Source organism: Acomys minous (genome assembly GCF_964271855.1).
Source record: "Acomys minous genome assembly, chromosome: 16".
Taxonomy (NCBI): domain Eukaryota; kingdom Metazoa; phylum Chordata; class Mammalia; order Rodentia; family Muridae; genus Acomys; species Acomys minous.
In genome coordinates, this window is record NC_140498.1 from 93057307 (window position 1) to 93075851 (window position 18545).

At 50.4% G+C, this 18545-nt stretch overlaps 3 protein-coding genes across 7 annotated transcripts in view; all 3 read right to left on the bottom strand.

Moving 5' to 3' along the window:
- The window catches only part of GCN1 (GCN1 activator of EIF2AK4), a 59020-nt gene extending 53439 nt beyond the window's left edge, over positions 1–5581 (bottom strand). The window contains exons 1-2 of the mRNA XM_084762167.1: positions 5501–5581; positions 80–182 (exon numbers count right to left, since the gene is read on the bottom strand). Of these exons, the coding sequence (XP_084618293.1) occupies positions 80–182; positions 5501–5566 (169 nt within the window). The 5' untranslated portion in view covers positions 5567–5581. The remainder of the gene's footprint in view (positions 1–79; positions 183–5500) is intronic.
- Positions 5582–7289: 1708 nt separating this feature from the next.
- On the bottom strand, positions 7290–11439 carry RPLP0 (ribosomal protein lateral stalk subunit P0). The gene is made up of 7 exons (XM_084762220.1): positions 11351–11439; positions 11007–11108; positions 9704–9967; positions 9453–9599; positions 9184–9369; positions 7995–8135; positions 7290–7522 (listed from the first exon to the last, which is right to left on the bottom strand). Exons 2-7 carry the CDS (start codon positions 11058–11060, stop codon positions 7361–7363), a joined length of 954 nt encoding a protein of 317 aa, XP_084618346.1. The 5' UTR covers positions 11061–11108; positions 11351–11439; the 3' UTR covers positions 7290–7360.
- A 3369-nt stretch (positions 11440–14808) lies between these two features.
- PXN (paxillin) overlaps positions 14809–18545 on the bottom strand; it is a 50175-nt gene continuing 46438 nt past the window's right edge. For all 5 annotated transcript variants that reach the window (XM_084762182.1, XM_084762183.1, XM_084762181.1 and 2 more), the window contains 4 exons: positions 18309–18482; positions 17699–17780; positions 17412–17560; positions 14809–16827 (listed from right to left, as the gene is read on the bottom strand). In XM_084762182.1, coding sequence (XP_084618308.1) covers positions 16561–16827; positions 17412–17560; positions 17699–17780; positions 18309–18482 — 672 coding nt within the window. In that variant the 3' untranslated portion in view covers positions 14809–16560. The remainder of the gene's footprint in view (positions 16828–17411; positions 17561–17698; positions 17781–18308; positions 18483–18545) is intronic.

Below are 18545 nucleotides of genomic sequence, written 5' to 3' on the forward strand. Positions count from 1 at the left end.
TGTTCAGGGGAGAAAGAAGGTGAGAGCGCAAACTGATTTTCAAGAAGACCCACACCACAGGCAAGGGGTAGATACACACCTTTTCCAGCAATGCACCTCCCCAGTTCACTGAGAATTTCCCTCCGCTCCTTCACACTAGCTGTTGTCACCTTCACAGCAAAACGTTTTAGTGTCTCGGAAACCTGTGAAGACCAAACCCAAAGAAAATTCCATCAGTCAGACGGCAAAACAATGAGGGTGTGTGTGTGCACAGGGCAGAACGGCCATGCTCCTGACAGCTGCGGCTGTGTGTTATGGGGTTTAGCAGCATTTCTCAGCTCCACCCACCAGCTGCAGGCAGTAGCCGCCCTCAGGTTGATAAGGAGCCAGGTGGGGTGGTTAGTGTTTGAGCTGTGTGTAGACAGTATCCAACCTCCATTTAATGAACTGTGCTCCCCATCTGCCCAGCATTTCTGGTTCCCTGGAGTTAATAATTGCCCTTCCCGCGATCACCTGTCTGCCTTGTTTTACTTATTAACTGTTCAACTCAAACTCTAGGTTGTGTCTTCATTCCAGAAAACTGTCCTCCCTCCTAAAGAAGGCTCTTTGAGTTTTCTGTACTACTCCAATTTAGCAGGAGATCCTCTATGTGCGTGCGTGCATGTGTTCGTGCGTCTGCGAGTGTGTAAGGTAACCATCATCAAGTGCATGAGTGTCTGTGTGAAGAACATCATTTCAGTGTGAAGAGGTTGTTCTTCCAAAGGTCCCGAGTTCAATTCCCAGCAACCACATGGTGGCGCATACCATCTATAATGAGATCTGGTGCCCTCTTTTGGCCTACAGGCACATATGCAGATAGAATACTGTATAAATAATAAACAAATCTAAAGAGAGAAAAAATTCTAGCCTCATAATCAAGTTTGCCGAGACCCAGAATCATTTTCCTTCAGAATACTGAAGCTATTCTATTTCCCCACTGAACTCTAATCTTTACCTGTGGGTGTGAAGGCCAAAACTGTTGGTCCACTCAGGGGCTCACTACGCACTAGGCACACCTCCAACTCCAATTCTCCTTGTTGGGGTTATAGCAATGCCTGATTCTGACTTTGATCTTTTGGGAAACACCTGGCTTTTTGAGAGAGGGTTTTTCTCTGTGTAGCCTTGGCTGTCCTAGACTCAGGTTTGTAGACCAGGCTGGCCTTAAAACTCACAGAGATCCACCTGCCTCTGCCTCGTGGGTGCTGGGATTACAGGTGTGCACCACGACCTAGCTGACCTGGCTTTTCTTTCTAAAAGATTCTAGATTTTTTTTTTTATGATTCTGAAACTTCATGGTAATATGCTTTGTTGTCATCTATTTTATCCACTGTGCTTAGAACTCTGGTCTAGAAACATATCAACTGGGGGAAAGTTTCTTGAAATATTTTTTTAACAGTTTCCTTGAAGGTTGATCCTAGATTAGTGTTTGTACCACTGAGCCTTCTGTTTTAGGGTCACTTGTTAAGTCACAAACCCTGGGACAAATGGCTGAGGTGCCTGTCTAACATAACATATGGACCTAGACACCAGGTTCTCCCAGCATCCTTCAGTCCCTACCTGTTACAGGGTGTGGCTGACACACTCCGCCCTCTACCAGAAGCCCCCCAACTCTCCAGCCTAGGGGAAGGGCTGCCCTTCCACTGCTCCTCCCTGTATTTCCAGACATTTGGTTACCCACCCTTTTGCATCTCTGTCCTCTTGGCCGAGGCACCTGATCCCCCTCGCTCCCCTCCCCACATGGCTCAAGGTCACGTCCACTCTGGACTCTCCTAGATGCCCGTCTCTGGCCATGCCCTCCCTTTTACCTACAATACACTTTCTCCTCCACCACACCTACGGGCAGCCATGTCTTTTCCTTTTTACTTCTTTTTTTCCATTCAGTCTGCGGAGAGAAAACTTTCCCGCCAGCGTGGTTAAGCTGGGACTCTGACGGCATCTACAGTCACCCCCACTTCCACGTTAGCTGACGCCATCAACTCCACCTTACAGAGGCTCTGCAATGTGTTTGAGGCTGGTTCCTGAGTTTCCTAGCTCCTGGACCAGGACTCATTTTCTTCAGTGTTCAAAAATCTGTATCTCAAAGAGCAGTGGTTGCGCCTTTAATCTCAGCATCAGGAGGCAGAGGCAGGCAAATCTCTTGAGTTCAAGGCCAGCCTGGTCTACAGAGGGAGTTCCAGGACAGCCAAGGCTACACAGAGAAACCCTGTCTTGGGGAGGGGACTAATAAAAAAGTAAATAATCTCTCTTTTAAAAAAAAGTTTATTTATTTTATGTATGTAAGTGCTCTATCTGCATGTATACCTGCAGGTCAGAAGAAGCCATTAGAAGGTAGAGATAGTTGCTGGGAATTGAACTCAGGACCTCTGGAAGAGTAGACAGTGCTCTTAACCTCTGCACTATCTCTCCAGCCCAATAATCTCTGTCTCTTACCATCATTTTCTAGCTTCCAAAATCTGCTACTGTTGCCTGTGTTCTCCGTCCCCTTGTCCCTTTGTCCCTTTGTCGGGTTTGCTTTTGCTTCACCAGGGACCAAACATAAGGCCTCGAACATTTCAGACACACAGTCTATCACGGAGCCATACCCTCAGCCCTAAGGTATCTTGTAGGAGGAAAGGTGTCAGGGATGGGATCTAGGGTCTCATGAAAGCTAGGCAAGTGTTCCACCCACAGTCTAGAGAGCGTGTGTGCATGTGCACACGTGTGTGTCCAAGCGTGTGTTCAGATGCTCATATGCCATGGTGTGTGCACGTGCACACGTGTGTGTCCAAGCGTGTGTTCAGATGCTCATATGCCATGGTGTGTGCACGTGCTGGTCAGAGAACAACTTTCAAGAATCAGTTCTCTCCTTCCACCAAGGGTTACAGGGCCAAACTCAGTCACCAGTCTTGCATCGGCGAGCATTTTTACCCAATAAGCCATCTTGCTGGCCCCATATTATTATTATTTTTAATATATTTTATTAATTTATTCATATTACATCTCAATTGTTATCTCATCCCTTGTATTATTTTTTTAAAATCCTTTACTAACCTTAGTGAGGTTTGAGAAAATGGGAAAACTATATGCAAATATACTACCCTCTGCCTTCCAATATCATAATAAACTTTTTTTTTTTTTTTGAGACAAGGTCTCACAGAGTAGCCCTGGATGACCTGGAACTTACAGAGATCCTCTTGCCTCTGCGTCCCCAGTGCTGGGACTAAAAAAGCACATGCCTAGTGGCGCACACCTTTAATCCCAGCACTCAGGAGACAGAGGCAGGTGGATCGCTATGAGTTTGAGGCCAGCCTGGCATACAAAAGCAAGCCCAGGACAGGCAAGACTGTTATACAGAGAACCCCTGTCTTGAAAAACCTTTTTAAAAAAATAGAGTGGGGAGGGGCTGGAGAGATGGCTCAGTGGTTAAGAGTGCTGCCTGCTCTTCTAGAGGTCCTGAGTTCAATTCCCAGCAACCACATGGTGGCTCACAACTATCTATAATGTGATCTGATGCCCTCTTCTGCAGATAAAGCACTCATATACAATTTTTTAAAAAAATCATGTGCCACTACAGCAGGCAATAACACAGCATTAAATTCATAGTTATCGTTTCTCTCACAAATATGAAAGAACTTTTCATATCTGAAAAAGAAGTCAAGGCTCTTCTTTTCCTTAATCAGAAACTGAAAGGCTAGCAATAGCTTGTAATACAGCCCTAGCCTAGCATGCCTGAGGCCCTGGTCTGGATCCCCAGCACGGCAAAGGAAGACGTGAAAAGTTACCCACAGAAAAGCTTGTCAACAACAAAACTGAAGAGGAAAGAGCATACTAGGATCCTTTAGGAGTCACACTGGATGTTAGAAAGATGGGCTGGTAGTGCCTCCCAAGTTCACAGGTGTCTCTGTAGATAGCACTACCCAAGAGAGAATTTTCCAGATGACAGAAATCCTCTCCTAGTCAGGCTGCTACATCAGCCACTAGACTTATGTGGCTACTGAAATGTGCTTAGCGCCATTCAATGCAGACTAACTTAAGTCTTAAGTTATTTATAATATCTATGGTTATTTTGATAACACAGCTAAGAGTTACGGTTCTACTGAATAACACAACTCTAGAGAGAAGATTTCTAAACCCATGAGTGTTAGTGTGAAATATCTAGTCCTGTAGAAAGGCTGAGAAGCTTCCTTTCTTAGGATTCACTATGACAGATCTAAACAAAGTACCAGATCCTTGTACAAGGAGACCCTTGCAAAACAGCTTTGAATGTTCAGGTTAAATGGCTCCTCTTTGGTTGGCCTTGAGGAGGAAACATAAAAATCAATTAATCTCACCCCATAGACCCAAACTGTCTTTTAAACACCAGTCTCTGACAAGCAGGGTAACACCAGCACTAGGGAGCCACGGGCTGGAGGGCTACTAGCTCAGCACCAGCTTAATGTACCTTTTTTCCCCTCCTTTTTTTGTTCGTTTGTTTTGTTTATGAGACAGGGTTTCTTTGTGTAGCCCAGGCTGGCCTCTGCATCCCAAGTGCTGGAATTAAAGGCATGTGCCACCACTACCTGGCTGTAATCTATATTCTTTAAAAGGGAGGGAGGGTTTGCACGGCAGCGGTGGTGCACTTGTGAGGCAGAGGCTGGTGGATCGCTGTGAGTTCGAGGCCAGCCTGGTCTACAAAGCGAGTCCAGGAAAGCCCAGTCTAACACAGAGAGATCATGTCTCAAAAAATAAAAAAAATAATTTAAAAAAAGCGAGGGGGGGGAAGCTTCTTTTAATCTTCTCACCTTCCACTCGGCTACAAAGGAGGCTGAGGTGGAGAATGGGCTATCCTCAGCCCCTCCCTGAACTGGAATGTACCCCACAGGTGTTAACACTCAAAAGTGTCAAGACTTCCCAGGTGAAGACAGTTCTGCGATCTCGTGCAGGACCCAGGGCCAACAAACCAAGTTACATGAAGCTCCTTAGACTCTGCCTCACAAAAATCTTCCCAACCACCTTGTGAAATAGGTGTTATTTCAACACAATTTTGCATAAAAAGGCTGAGCCTTGGAGGGGTGATGTCATTTATCTAATGCTTTAGAGAAATCAACGAACAGAGAGAGAGGCTCAACTCCAAACCCATATGGACATAAAGGCTACAATCTAAATGCCGGCTTAGAGTCGGGGGACTTGGCACTGCCCCGCGGCTCACGGTCGCGGGGCTCTGGATGGAGAACCGTGGCGGACTCCGAGAGGAAGCCCTGCAACCTCCCGGGCGGGAAGACGCCCACCGGGGCTCCAGCTGCCCGGAAGGCAAGGCGAAACCCCGGACTCCTCGAGCCCAGGGTTGCTCTGCCCGCCCGGGCCGGGCCGAGCCTCGAACCGTGAGGAGCCGGCCCCCCGTCGCCTCCTCCTGCGCCCCCCACGGCCGTGAGCCCCGCAGCCTCCGACCGAGCGCTCCCGCCACCACCGCCCACACCCCCGGCCCCGCCACCCGCCGCGTTGGCCCCGCGGCTGGCCGCCTCACCTGCGTGTCCGCCGCCATCCTGCCGGAGCCCACTCCGGAACCGCTTCCGGAGCGCTTCCGGGTCATAGCGGGGCCCACGCGGCAAGGCGAGGCCTGGCGCCCCCGGGCGGGAGGGCGGCCGCTGCCGGGGCGCGCGCTCGAGCCCCGGAACACAGGCTCCTCTCAGCCCGGCCTCCGGGAAGACGCCCTGCCGCTCCGGCGTCCTGGGGATCCCGGATCCAGCCCCGACACCCCATCGGGCTTCCGGAAACTGAACCCAAAGAACTAGCCCCAAGCCCAGGTTAGGCTCCGGGGAGGGATGCAGGGATGCCTGGGGATTGCTGCGCGGCCCTGCTGGGGAGCCGGGCGAGGAAGAGCTTCGTGTATCCGGATAATTTTTACTCCGGCTCTAGAGTATATTTGAAGAATGCGGTATCGCCGGGCGTGGTGGCGCACGCTCTTAATCCCAGCACTGAGGGAGGCAGAGGCAGGAGGATCTCTGAGTTAAAGGCTAGCCTGGTCTACAAAGTGAGTCCAGGGCAGCCAAGGCTACACAGAGACCCTGTCTCAAAAAAAAAAGAAAAAAAAAAAGCAAACAAAAGGGGGGAGCGCTGGAGAGGTGGCTCAGAGGTTAGAACTGTTCTTGCGGAGGTCGAGTTCAATTCCCAACAACCACACGGTGGCTCACAACCTTCTATGTGATCTGATGCCCTCTTCTGGTCTGCAGGTGTACATGCAGGCACAGCATTGTATATATATTTTTAAAAATGTGGTCTTGGGGGCTGGAGATGGCTCAGAGGTTCAATGCCCAGCAACCACATGGTGGCTCACAACCATCTATAACGAGATCTGGGGCCCTCATGCTGGCTTACATGCAGAGTACTGTATAAATAAATCTTTTTAAAGAATGTGGTCTCCAGGCTACCTATTGGCCCTCAGCAGTGGCTTTAAAACTATTGACAACAAAATAAAAAAATGTTAACCACACTCACCTGTGAGTGAACCACAAGGCTCATACCACCACTATGGTCCTCACATACTAGATTTCCAGCCAGTTTGCTGAGACAGGGTTTCTCTGTATAGCGCTGGAATGAAGGCCTGCGCCACACCCGGGCTCCAGCCAGTTTTTAAGCCTGTGCTTTTTCAGACTTGACACTGAATGCCTGTTACAGGGCTAACACAGAATTCTAGCTTTTTCTTCTGTCCACAACTTCTATGGGCTGAAAGTTATTTTGGGAGCGCTATAGCTTTTAACATAGCACATTCTGCACAGCTCACACGTCAGGCTGGTATGGTGGTGTGTAAAGGTGCTGGACCCAAGGTACACGCACAGTACCATGATCTCAGGCTTTAACCACTGCCTCAGCCTTAAGTACTTGGGCTTGCCCAAGATACTGAGCCAAAACACAGCAATGTATGGTTGAGCAAACACTGGTTGTTTACAGATAGGGTTTCTGTGTACCTTTGGCTGTCCTGGAACTCTCTTTAGACCAGGTTAGCATTGAACTTAGAGACCCACCTGCCTGTGCAGGGATGGGCCACCAAATACCACCCATTGGTTCTAGAGGTCTCATTTGGTGATCTTAATATTTCTATCTCCCAAGGATAAAGTGACCTACTCGAATAAATGCCACTTGGTGGCACACACTTTTAATCCCAGTACCCAGGAGGTACAAAAATCTTTGTCCTAGGGCAGCCATGGCTGGCTACAAATAGCTTCATTTAGAAACAAGATGATGCCAACTAAGTTTCTCCCTAGATACTAAGGTTTTTGTTTTCTTTAATTGTACAAAATAAATCCAGACAGACATAAGAGAAGTATGCCTTTATTCCCGTGTTTCTCAAATTAAGCTGGCTGAATCGGTTGCTTTGAGAAGTGATTTAGTCGAAGAGACCAAATCCCAGATCCCCATCTGATTCCTCAGACTCTTCCTTGGCTTCAGCCTTGGCTGGGGCTGCAGCAGCAGCAGGAGCAGCAGTGGTGGCTGCAGCCACAGGGGCAGCAACCACAAATGCAGATGGATCCGCCAAAAAGGCCTTGACCTTGAAGGAGAGAAGGATATTGACCTGGTCATCCATTATTCTCCCACCCACACCCTTCCTGCTTGGCAGCTCCCCCTCTCAAGGAATGTCAGCTAGTACAGCTTTCCTGTGCGGAAGTTACCCACCAGTGCACCTATTTGGTGGGACACATGGGCCCAACCATCTTTTAATGTGAGAACACACAGCCTTGTGGGCTTGGTGTACTGGACATGTAGTATTAATGCCTCTGTGGCAGTGCTCACCTAGGAGGGGCCCAGCACTGCTAACAAATCTGGTGGTGCATATACTTGTAATTTAAGCCCCTGGATTAAAGGTTACCCAATCACAGTTTAAGACCAGCTTTGGCCACATGAATCCTTGTCTCTCAAAATACCTACTGTGTGAAATAATGGCGTATGAATGCACTAACACATCAGAGCACCATCTGTCACTCTGCTATCAGGCCACTGCGGTCCTGAAAGGACATCTTTACCTTCTCAGCAAGAGGGAAGGTGTAGTCAGTCTCCACAGACAAAGCCAGGACCCTCTTGTACCCATTGATGATAGAGTGTGGCACCGAGGCAACAGTTGGGTAACCAATCTGCAGACAGACACTGGCAACATTTCGGACACCCTACATGGAAATAGACAAGAAATGACATTTTAGCTTACACCCTCAGTCTCAAAGCCCTCACACCAAATGCTCCTGGCAGGGCCAAGGCCCATCAGCCTGTTTACCCTACTCCAAAGCTGGGTATTGAGTATATAACTTGCTTTGAAAATCTAAGCTGTTAACATGGTTACTGATAAACTATTTCCAGATGTGATTTGCCACTGATGAAACTAAGTTTTTTTTTGTTTTTGTTTTTGTTTTTTTTTTGGTTTTTCGAGACAGGGTCTCTCTGTGTAGCCTTGGCTGTCCTGGACTCGCTTTGTAGACCAGGTTGGCCTCGAACTCACAGCGATCCGCCTGCCTCTGCCTCCCGAGTGCTGGGACTAAAGGCGTGCGCCACCACGCCCGGCTGAAACTAAGTTTTTAAGTAGAGCTACTTGCAGTACAAGTTATCCCACAGCAGATACCAGAATTTAGATCCAAGCCATGTACACATAAAATGGTATCACTGCATTAATCTAAACATATCCTCCTACAGACCTATAAAGGCTGTTACAGTGCAAATACTCTCAGACATGCTCAGCATGACTGGGGACAGGCATGGGAGGAGCAGGAAGGGAAGGAACAGAAATATAAGTATATGAAACTCAAGGAAGTTAATGGGAGAATTAAAATGCCTAATTCTAATACACTGTTCACTCAAATCCAGTCCTTAAAAGCACTGGTATCGGCAGTATTGAGCTCACCCACTAAATTCACTCCGGACTCCCACTACTTAGCCTCCATGCTAGCACAGAGAAACTTTCTTAGGATCTGTTCCAGTATTTTTATGGTTTGTTTAAGACAGTGTGTGTCTCTCTCTTCCGTGGATGTGGCTGTCTGGAACTCACCACGTAGACCAGGCTGGCCTCAAACTCACAAGACACTGCTGGGATTAAGGATGTGTGCTACATGCCCAGTGTTTATTACAGGCCACAGTAGCCTTTACATCCCAGCACACACAATTCACTGAGCCCGGTCCCCAAGACTTCCAGTGGATAAACTGAGGATCCTGGCTCATGCTGCATACCTCTAGGAAACGAGAGTGCAGAGTCTGCTCAGTGATGTCAAGAACTTCCGGGTTATAAATGCTGCCATTGTCAAACACCTGCTGGATGATCAGCCCAAAGGAGAAGGGCGAGATGTTGAGCATGTTCAGCAGTGTGGCCTCGCTGGCTCCTACTTTGTCTCCGGTTTTTATCAGCTGCACATCACTCTGAAGAAGAGAACAGCAGTTAGTTACCATTTGGACATGTAGTAGCCCCATAGCCTTGCCAACATCCACCCAGGTCTACTCACCAGAATTTCAATGGTACCTCTGGAGATTTTAGTGGTGATGCCCAAAGCCTGGAAGAACGAGGTCTTCTCAGGCCCCAGACCCGTGTTCTGGGCTGGCACAGTGACCTCACAGGGGGCGATGGCGCCAGCACGGGCAGCTGCGGGCACCTGATCAGAACAAAGATACCAGTGAGAAAGTCTCTCCAATGATAAACCTTCTGAAGATGGCTACATTCTGCTTCCATTCATCAGCCAACTGCCTGTCCCCTTACCTTATTGGCCAACAGCATGTCCCTAATTTCAGTGAGGTCCTCCTTGGTGAACACAAAGCCCACATTCCCCCGGATGTGAGGCAGCAGCTTCTCCAGAGCAGGGTTGTTTTCCAGGTGGCCCCTGATGGCCTTGCGCATCATGGTGTTCTTGCCCATCAGCACCACAGCCTTCCCTCTCAGGGACATGCGGATCTGCTGCATCTGCTTGGAGCCCACATTGTCTGCTCCCACAATGAAACATTTTGGGTAATCATCCAAAAGTTGCTACAAAGCAAATCAGAAAGAAATCAAGTTGTGAACAAAAAATAACATAAACCAAACCCTACAACCACTGGTTCCCCAGGCCTTTTCTTTAATGCTTACAACATTAAGCTGTGACACTTCTCACAGGAAGGCAGGCACCTGAGCTTAACATGTCATATTTGATCCCAACTTATTTGCAGGCTATGAGTGGTACTAAGTTAACTCATCTGGGTGTGGTGACACAAACATGTAATGGTAGGTGAGGCTTAATTGCTAATTCCAGGACAACCTGATCTAAAGGGGGAAGCCCTGCTTTAAAGAAAATTTAAGTTTTCTGTGAGTTCGAGGCCAACCGTCTGAGTTCCAGGACAGCCAGAGCTGTTACAGAAAAACCCCATTTCAAAAAACAAAACAAAAAGAAAATATAACTTTAAGTTTTATATTTTTAATACTATGAAATACCTGGCTGACTAAAATGAAACAGGCAGACTCATGGCACAGAAAAAAAAATACTACAGAGCTGGTTTGGAATTAAGTGTGAAATATTTAAGTTACTACTGTACCCAAAGATCGTTGTGTCTAAACTCATTACAGCAAATAAACTAAAACGTAGGCTAATGCCTAGCCAGCCTAGCGACCTGATTGGAAACGGCCTTAAAGACTTGGTCACTGTAGCCGGGCGTGTGGCGCACGCCTTTAATCCCAGCACTCGGGAGACAAGAGGCAGGTGGATCGCTGCAGGCAAGGCTACAGAGACCGTCTCAAAAAACAACAACAAAAAAAATTCAAACCAAAACAACAACAAAAAAGGCGTGGTCACTGGCCGCCAGCTTGTCCGGGTGCCAACATGCCTCCTCAAGAGTGAATTCCTCATCTCAGCCCTTTGCACAGACGCCAAGGCTACTACAGGATGAACCGCCATTCGGTGAGCTAGGTCCCGAGCCTATCATTACGGATCTCTCCAGCCTGCCTACTTCGGAGCGCGCGCCGGGCAAGGGACCCGCCCCCCAGTAAGAGCCCGGGACGGAAGCGGCTTGCCCACCGCCCGCTCCGCACTTACGATGATCTTAAGGAAGTAGTTGGACTTCCAGGTCGCCCTGTCTTCCCTGGGCATCACGGCGGTGCGTCAGGGATTGCCACGCAGGGTTTAAAGACGATGTCACTGGGGAGGAGAAAAGGGCGGCGTGAGCCCGGTCATTGCCGACACCAGTCCCCGGCCCGAGGCCCAGGCCAAGCCGGCCACGCGCGAGCCCGAGACCGCCGCCGCCGCCAACAGCGCAGGAGAGGCCGCGGGCGGGGCGGCCTGGCCCCGCGCCACCCCCGGGCCACCCGCGCCCGCCGCTCCCGACCGCGTAGTCCCCCGTGCCCCCGCCGCGCTCCCATAGACACCGGCGAGAACCTAACCTCTAACGAGGACGCCTGGAGAGAGGAGGGCCGCACGCCCGCGCGAGCCTTTTATAGGGAGGCCGCGCAGCCCGAGGACGACGCCCCCACCTATTGGCTGGCGCCATCAGCCGTCCCGCCTCACTCTACTAACGTAGGCAGCCATTGGGTGATACCGCTGCCACTCCCGCAAGTAGGGTGAGTAAAGACTGCACCCTGTTGCATTAGAGGAGCTCTCCAGGGCCTGCTGCCCTCTGCTGGGCCGGAGCCGCCTCGCAGCGTCACCGAGCCAGTTCAGCAAACTACACAATAAATCCAACTGCTGAGAAACCATAGTTTGTTCTTCTTTTCAAAACCTAAAGTCCTCGGGCGTGGTGGCGCACGCCTTTAATCCCAACACTTAGGAGGCAGAGGCAGGCAGATCGCTGTGAGTTCGAGGCCAGCCTGGTCTACAAAATGAGTCCAGGATGGCCAAGGCTACACAGAGAAACCCTGTCTCGAAAAACCAAAAAAAAAAAAACAAACAAACAAACAAAAAACAAAAAATCAAAACCTACGTCCTTATCTGCATAAAACTCATCAAAGGTTCCTGTTTTCTCTGAGTAAAAGCCTAAAACAGACTATTTACAAGGTCCTTCGCTTCCACCCTGCAACCTCGTTTCTTACTTGCCTACTGAAGTGTTTGCCTCCAGCCTGATCTCTTTGCTGTTTTTCCAGAGTACACCCTTATTTTAGGGCACCCATTTGCCCAGCTTTTTCATCTTCCTGGAACGGTGCTGGCCAGTACTGGCCAGAGAAACTCATCTCTTCCAAGTCTTGCTGCAAATGCCAATCTACCTGACTGTTGATGTTGAATTTTAAGGGAGGGAGCATAGTCAAACCTCTCTCTCTCTCTCTCTCTGTCTGTCTCTGTCTCTGTCTCTGTCTCTGTCTCTGTCTCTCTCTCTCTCTCTCTCTCTTTCTCTCTCCTACCTTCTCCCACGCACTATATAATTTATCAGGCTGTTTGCCAGCCTCTCCCTACAGGAATGTAAGCCCCATAAAGGCAGAGAGTTTTGCTCTGTGCCTGCCAGACAGGAGGCATGTATTTGTCGAATGGGTGAACGTAGGGTATGTACCCAGATGACCCAGATCCATAACTTTGTCCTACAACTTCCTGTGCTGTCTTAGGAAGTACTTCCACTTTGTTGACCATCTTTTCTTTCTGAGATATAAGAGAAAATCAATATACATTAGCTTCTTATATTATATATGCTGATTCAACACTTCTTTGGGGAATTGGTTTGCTTTGTCTTAATAGACAGTCTCACTCTGTAGCCTGACCTGGCCTTGCTGTCCTGCCTCAAGCTCCCCAGTAACCACGTACCCCATCACAGTAAGCAGCACAGGCTGGCCTCGAACTCACAGAGATCCACCTGCCTCTGTCTGCCAAGTGCTCTGACATATTTTAAATGAATGATCCTAAGACTAAGAGGGTCTTGTTTCCTGTCTCAACTGAGCCGGTCAGAATCTCTAGCGAGTGCGACTACACCACATGTGACCAACAAACATTCAATACAACTCATGGGCCCCAGTTCTGTCTCTCAAAATGTTCTCTTCCCCTGGAGGCTGACAAGGGCGGGGCTCGGGGTTGTGATAGCCAGTCTGCTGCTGCTTTCGTAGGCATGGCACCATCTTTTCACACTGCAATTCCCAAAGCCCAGGAGCTTCAAAACACATGCACTCCCAGCCCCTGGCCAGGGAGAGTCTACTGGACTAGGACCCAGGAATGCGCATTTTATAAAAGGTTTTATGTATATGTTTGTTTGTGTGTGAGTCTGAGCAAACGTATGCCACATGTGTGAGGCTGTCCCAGGAGGTCAGAAGACAACGTCAGGACCCCTACAGCTAGTGACCTGCATTTGGAAGCTGTCAAACATTGACTGGGAACTGAACTCAGGGCCTTTGGAAGAGCAGTACTTGTTCTCAACTGCTGAGCCATCTCTCCAGACCCATGAATAAATAAATACATATATATACATATACGTGGGGGGGGAGGGAAAGATATTGAACCTAGGGCCTTGTCCATGCTAGGCAAGCAGTCTACTGTTTTAGTGCTTCCTGGTGCCTTTGAAGATCAGCCCAGAACTGCTGGAGCCGATGGCTGGTGAGGTTGTTGGCAACAGCTTCCGCACACTCAGCCCTGTGTTGAGCACTTATGCATGTTCCTGACAACACTGTCACCCTCAGTCCTGAGGTGCAATACTTTAAAAAAAAGTTTTATTTATTATGTATATAGTGTGCATTAGATCACATTATAGATGGTTGTGAGCCACCATGTGGTTGCTGGGAGTTGAACTCAGGACCTCTGGAAGAGCAGCCAATGCTCTTAACCATTCTCCAGGCCCCTGAGGTGCAATCCTTTATCCATGAGAAAACTCCCTGAGAGGTTAAATCATTCGAGGATTTCAGAAGTAGGATCTAGAAAGAAGCTCAAAGCCCATGGGCCTCTCTGGCTACACAGGCAAATCCAAACTCTATGACTGTCTTTCTCTAAACACACTTTTCCAAGTCACACAGATTATGGTACATTTCCAAAGACACCTGGCCCTGACAATGTCGATACCATCTCTAATTGTAGTATACCAATCTAACGTCAGGCCATGAAGCCATTAAAAATTATGTAAATCTGCTGGGCGTGGTGGCACAAGCCTGTAATCCCAGCACTCGGGAGGCAGAGGCAGGCAGATTGATGTGAGTTTGAGGCCAGCCTGGTCTACAAAGTGAGTCTAGGACAGCCAAGGCTACACAGAGAGAGACCCTGTCTTGAAAAACAAAAACAAACAAAAAGATGCAAATCTCTATCCAGTGGCATGGGAAAGTATCCACAGAGCATTACTGAGAAAGCCAGTCAAACTCATTTCTGTAAGGATGAAAAGCGAGGGTTAGAGAAAGAAACCAAGTCATTATCTCAGTGGGTATCAAAGGCCACAGTGAGAGTTACCATCCAGACCAGCACTTACCATGCTGCCTGGAAACCTAAAGGACAGGGAGACCGTGAAGCCACAGCCTGTGCAGGGATCTGACGGGACAAAGCATGCATATGTGTGCATGACCACAAGGGGCCAGCAGAGGCTGACTGTGTGTGTGTGTGTGTGTGTGGCATTCCACAGGGAAGTGACCAGACTGAGGTGTTCTCTGGGACCTGGTGATTTCCATTCTCTCCTTTCTCCAGGGTCAGTGAGTGGAAGGCCACCCACAGGCCCACACAGAGACACTCGGTGACCCCGCAGGGCAGCCTTAGAGGAGGATCTGTCCGGTGGGCCCTCGGCTAGGCCAGTAAAGCTTATGCTGGACACAGCAGGACGCATGGCCACAGGCCTGCTCCTGGGATCCCATTCTCTGGCTTTGGGGCCTTCAGGAATGGAACATCAGTGATTTGCTTTCTCTGTATGATGTGGCGACTAGATCAAACTTCTAAGAAGTAACACCAGCACGGGTGAAAATAATGGCAAACTTTATTGGCATTGAATCACAGGAATTGAAATGGAAAAGCCAGGTTAGAAGTTTACAGGAGAAAAAAAAAAATCAAATGATCACATATCCATTGACTGAGAGAACGGCCCTCCAGACAGCCCAGTCTCCTCTTGGAGAGGGGCCTGGAGCAGCCACTGTAAACAGAGCAGTAAGGCCTGTGGGTGGAAATGCCGATGTCAGGCCTCTGGAGCGCCCAAGCTGACTTTCCTACACCTGGGCTGCTACTAGCCCAGCCCTCACTAAGGAGCTTTTTGGGGACCCATCACACTAGGCCTCTACTAGGAAGCTGTGTAATGTCAGGGTCCCCTGCCTCTGGGTCCAGGCACCTTTTTCCCAGCCTTTTCCAAGCTGGCTGCTCCTGTTTCATCCTTTGGAGTAGGAGCTGTGCGGCTTCCATTGCTAACAGGATCTTGTCCCTCTGCCCCCAGAGCCTACCAGGCTCCCTTGTACCAACCTGGGGCATTCTTCCCAGACTCCCTCCCTCCCCAAGCATGACTCCCACCTGTGAAAGGGAGCAACCTTTGCCCCAGTTGCCAGGAAGTCTGAGGAAGAGATGCTGCGCCCAGAAGAACGGAGACCAGAGACCCTTTATGGTCTTCCTGGTCAAAGTCAGACACCAGCTTTCCTGAGAAGGCAGAGAAAGCCCCAGAGAAGCAATGAGGCAGCTGAGAAGTGGTCGGTGGGTTCTCCTGTTGCTGAGAGGCTCATGGGGAGCAGGGGCTGGCTCCTGTTGGCTTACTTTGGAGCAGACCCCAAATGTGTCCTTTCCCAATTGCCTCCCTTGGGAACAAGACACATGAGGTTCAAAACCCCAGGTCCAAAAGGGCTGAACACCCTCAGACAAGTTCTTAATGAAGAGCCTGTTGGCCTGGGCAGTAGGGAGGGGCTTGAAAATACAGCAGTTTAAAAACAGTCCTGGGGAGCTATGAGGTTACAGAAGGGGCCAGAGCTGCTCCCAACTCACTTGTGCTAAGAAATAAAATACGATACAAATTGTTTCCATCCCAAGCCCTCAGTACAAAGCAAAGTCCATGCCAAAACCAAGGCCACTGGCAGGACTACGGGCAGTGGGCAAAGACGAGAATACAAAAGGGGTGTTCTTTAAATCTCTTCAAAAGTATCTTGTAGAGAGAAGTAAAAGCAACTTGAGCAATACAAAGTTGAACCTTGGTGTAGAAATCTATCAAAATTGGTACAGTGTTGAGGCACGGGTGACCCTCCCCACCCCACGCCGGCCCCCAGAGATGGAGACTGTGTCCATATAAAACAGTATTGCTGGAGAAGCCTTTCTCGGAGACCCGGGGCAGGTATAACTGGGGCGATCACCCAGATACCTGGTGGAACCCAAGTGCCTCTGGCGGCCTGTGGGTGAGTTTATGCTGGCATTGTCTAGAGGGGGCCCAGTGTCCCCAACACACTAGGGTAATTCAGTTGGAGGAAGGATAAAAAGAGCCCAAGCTGAGCTGCTCCGCCCTCCCCTCTGACCCCACTGCTGAACGGTGAGTGAGTGTGAGAGGTTCCACCTCTGGTGATGAGGTACACAGAGCCCAGCAGGGCCCTAGGAGGGAAGGAGGCCCTTTAGCTCTGGTAGGGGTGAGACACAGGCAGGACCTCCACGGTGCCTGCGCTACACCTGCTGAGGACGAGGTTCCAGTTTCTGTTGGATTGTCACCCCTGGCTCATAGGAGCAGCGGGCTGGCGCGGGCCGCAGCGGCCTAGCAGAAGAGCTTGAGGAAGCAGCCCTGGCAGTAGGGCTTGTCGTTCTGCTCCTTGAAGGTGCCCTTGTTGAGCTGCTTGAGGCAAAAGGCACAGACGAAGTGCTCGGGGTGGAACTTCTTGGCCATGGCCGTGATGCAGCGGCCGGTGATGGGCTTCTGGCAGCCAGAGCACAGGGAGCCGCGCCGCTCGTGGTAGTGAACCTCACAATAGGGCTGCCCGTCGTGCTCAAAGAAGCTGCCATTGACAAAAGGCGTGAAGCATTCCTGCCAGGCAGAAGAGGGGGGCCTCAGGAGCTGTCCTGGGTGGTGCCCAAAGGACTGTCACCCCTGTAAAGAGCCTCTGAGCCAGGCTAAAAGCTTAATCCTCCTCCAAAGGAAGAACAGGTATGTAAGGGATCTGACCTAGCCATGGTCACCACTTCCAGAGGACTGAGTTCTGGATTTAAGCAGGAAGCCAGAAAGTTGTTGCCAAAAACAATTTAAGGGGGCAGGGGTGGAGGGGGGTGAGCTTAAATCTGCATCCTGGATTTCCATTTGGAGACCTGCGTGCACACACAGTATGGAAGGCTCACCTGCAGTCAGCGCTCCCTGAGCCCACAGAGGAGCACTGTCCACTTCTATGGATTGGATCGGCTCATCTGGTTCTCAGGCGCATGCTCTGTACGCCCGGGCCTGAGGCCGCCACACTCTAGTGTGGAGCACCTCTACCTTGCTCCTTGTCTCAACCCTGGTTTAGGACCTTTGGGACCTGAAGAAGTGCACACACGCTCCACCCCTGCCCACTCTCCGAGAGACCCTCCTCACATTGCCTGCTCCCAGCCCCTCCTGCTGCGGCACAAGCACCTTACCCTGCACACAAAGCATTCGGGGTGCCAGAGGGTGCTGAGGGCCGAAATGTAGTTCTCCAGGATGGCACGGGCACAGCCACCACACTTGGGTGCAAACATGTCAAAATAGTCTTTCCGACAGTAGGCTTTGCCATCCTTCTCATGGAACCCTGAAGATCGGGGGTTGAGGGACAGATTTAAGGGCCTCTAGACATGGGGCCACCCTGACTCGACCATCAGCATGGTCGCCCGGCCTCCCTCCGGGACATCCCAGATCACGACAGGCATGCCTTCCAGCCCAGCCGTACCTTCTGGACCAAAGAAGGCTCCACACTGAGCACAGAAGAAGTGCTCCGGGTGCCATGTCCGGTCAAGCGCTGTCACCACTTTCTGTGAGAGAAAAAAAAAAGGACCGTGGTCAAGGCTCTGCATCCCACCTCACCCCGGCTCACAGGCAGGGCATGGCGGAGGACTCCCACGGCAGCTCTCCTATTCAAACAGTAAGTGTGCAGAGGCGCTGGAGGGCATGACTGGCAGGCGCACACACCTCTCCTTCAAACCTGGGGGCTCAGGCTACAGCAGCGCGGGTCTTATCCTGACTCCTGTTTTACAAGTGAAGGAACAGCCTCCTGGTGTCCCCCTCACTTCACAGGCTGTGGAAGGTGAGGCAGCTGGCGCCCGGCCTCCTGATCCCTGGGCCTCAGCAGCAGGCCGCCAGGATGGGAGCTGCCTCATAGCACCAGGGCCTGCTGTGACTCAGCAGGCCAGACCCTCAGCCCCACTATGTCCTGTCTGTGTAAGCTTTGGGGTTGACACTTCTCTGAACAGAGGACTGTGGACTACAGAAGATGAGAAGAGCAGACAGGCCCAGAGCCCATAAGGACACTCTATCCCACTCAGCAGCACGCATGCGCTCACATCCAGAATGGGCCCGTTACAGTAGTAACAGCGCGGGGAGAAGAGGCTGTGGTAGTCCTTTTCACAGTAGGGCTGTCCGTCCCGCTCAAAGAAGTTCCGAGATCCAATCTCTTCCTGGCAGTGGGTGCAGACAAAGTGCTCGGGGTGCCATGTCTTCCCCATGGCGGTCACAACCTGAGACACAGACACAGAGTCACCCGGGGGAGGTCAGGGGCAGAGGGCCCAGGCTTCCTCCCT

Excerpts from the sequence above, each read along its gene's own strand:
- RPLP0 (XM_084762220.1), bottom strand. The coding sequence starts at position 11,060 with ATGCCCAGGGAAGACAGGGCGACCTGGAAGTCCAACTACTTCCTTAAG. Across the intron at positions 9,968-11,006 it reads ACTACTTCCTTAAGATCATC|CAACTTTTGGATGATTACCC; the intron begins GTAAGTGCGGAG and ends TTTGCTTTGTAG. Across the intron at positions 8,136-9,183 it reads TGCACTCTCGTTTCCTAGAG|GGTGTCCGAAATGTTGCCAG; the intron begins GTATGCAGCATG and ends ATTTCCATGTAG.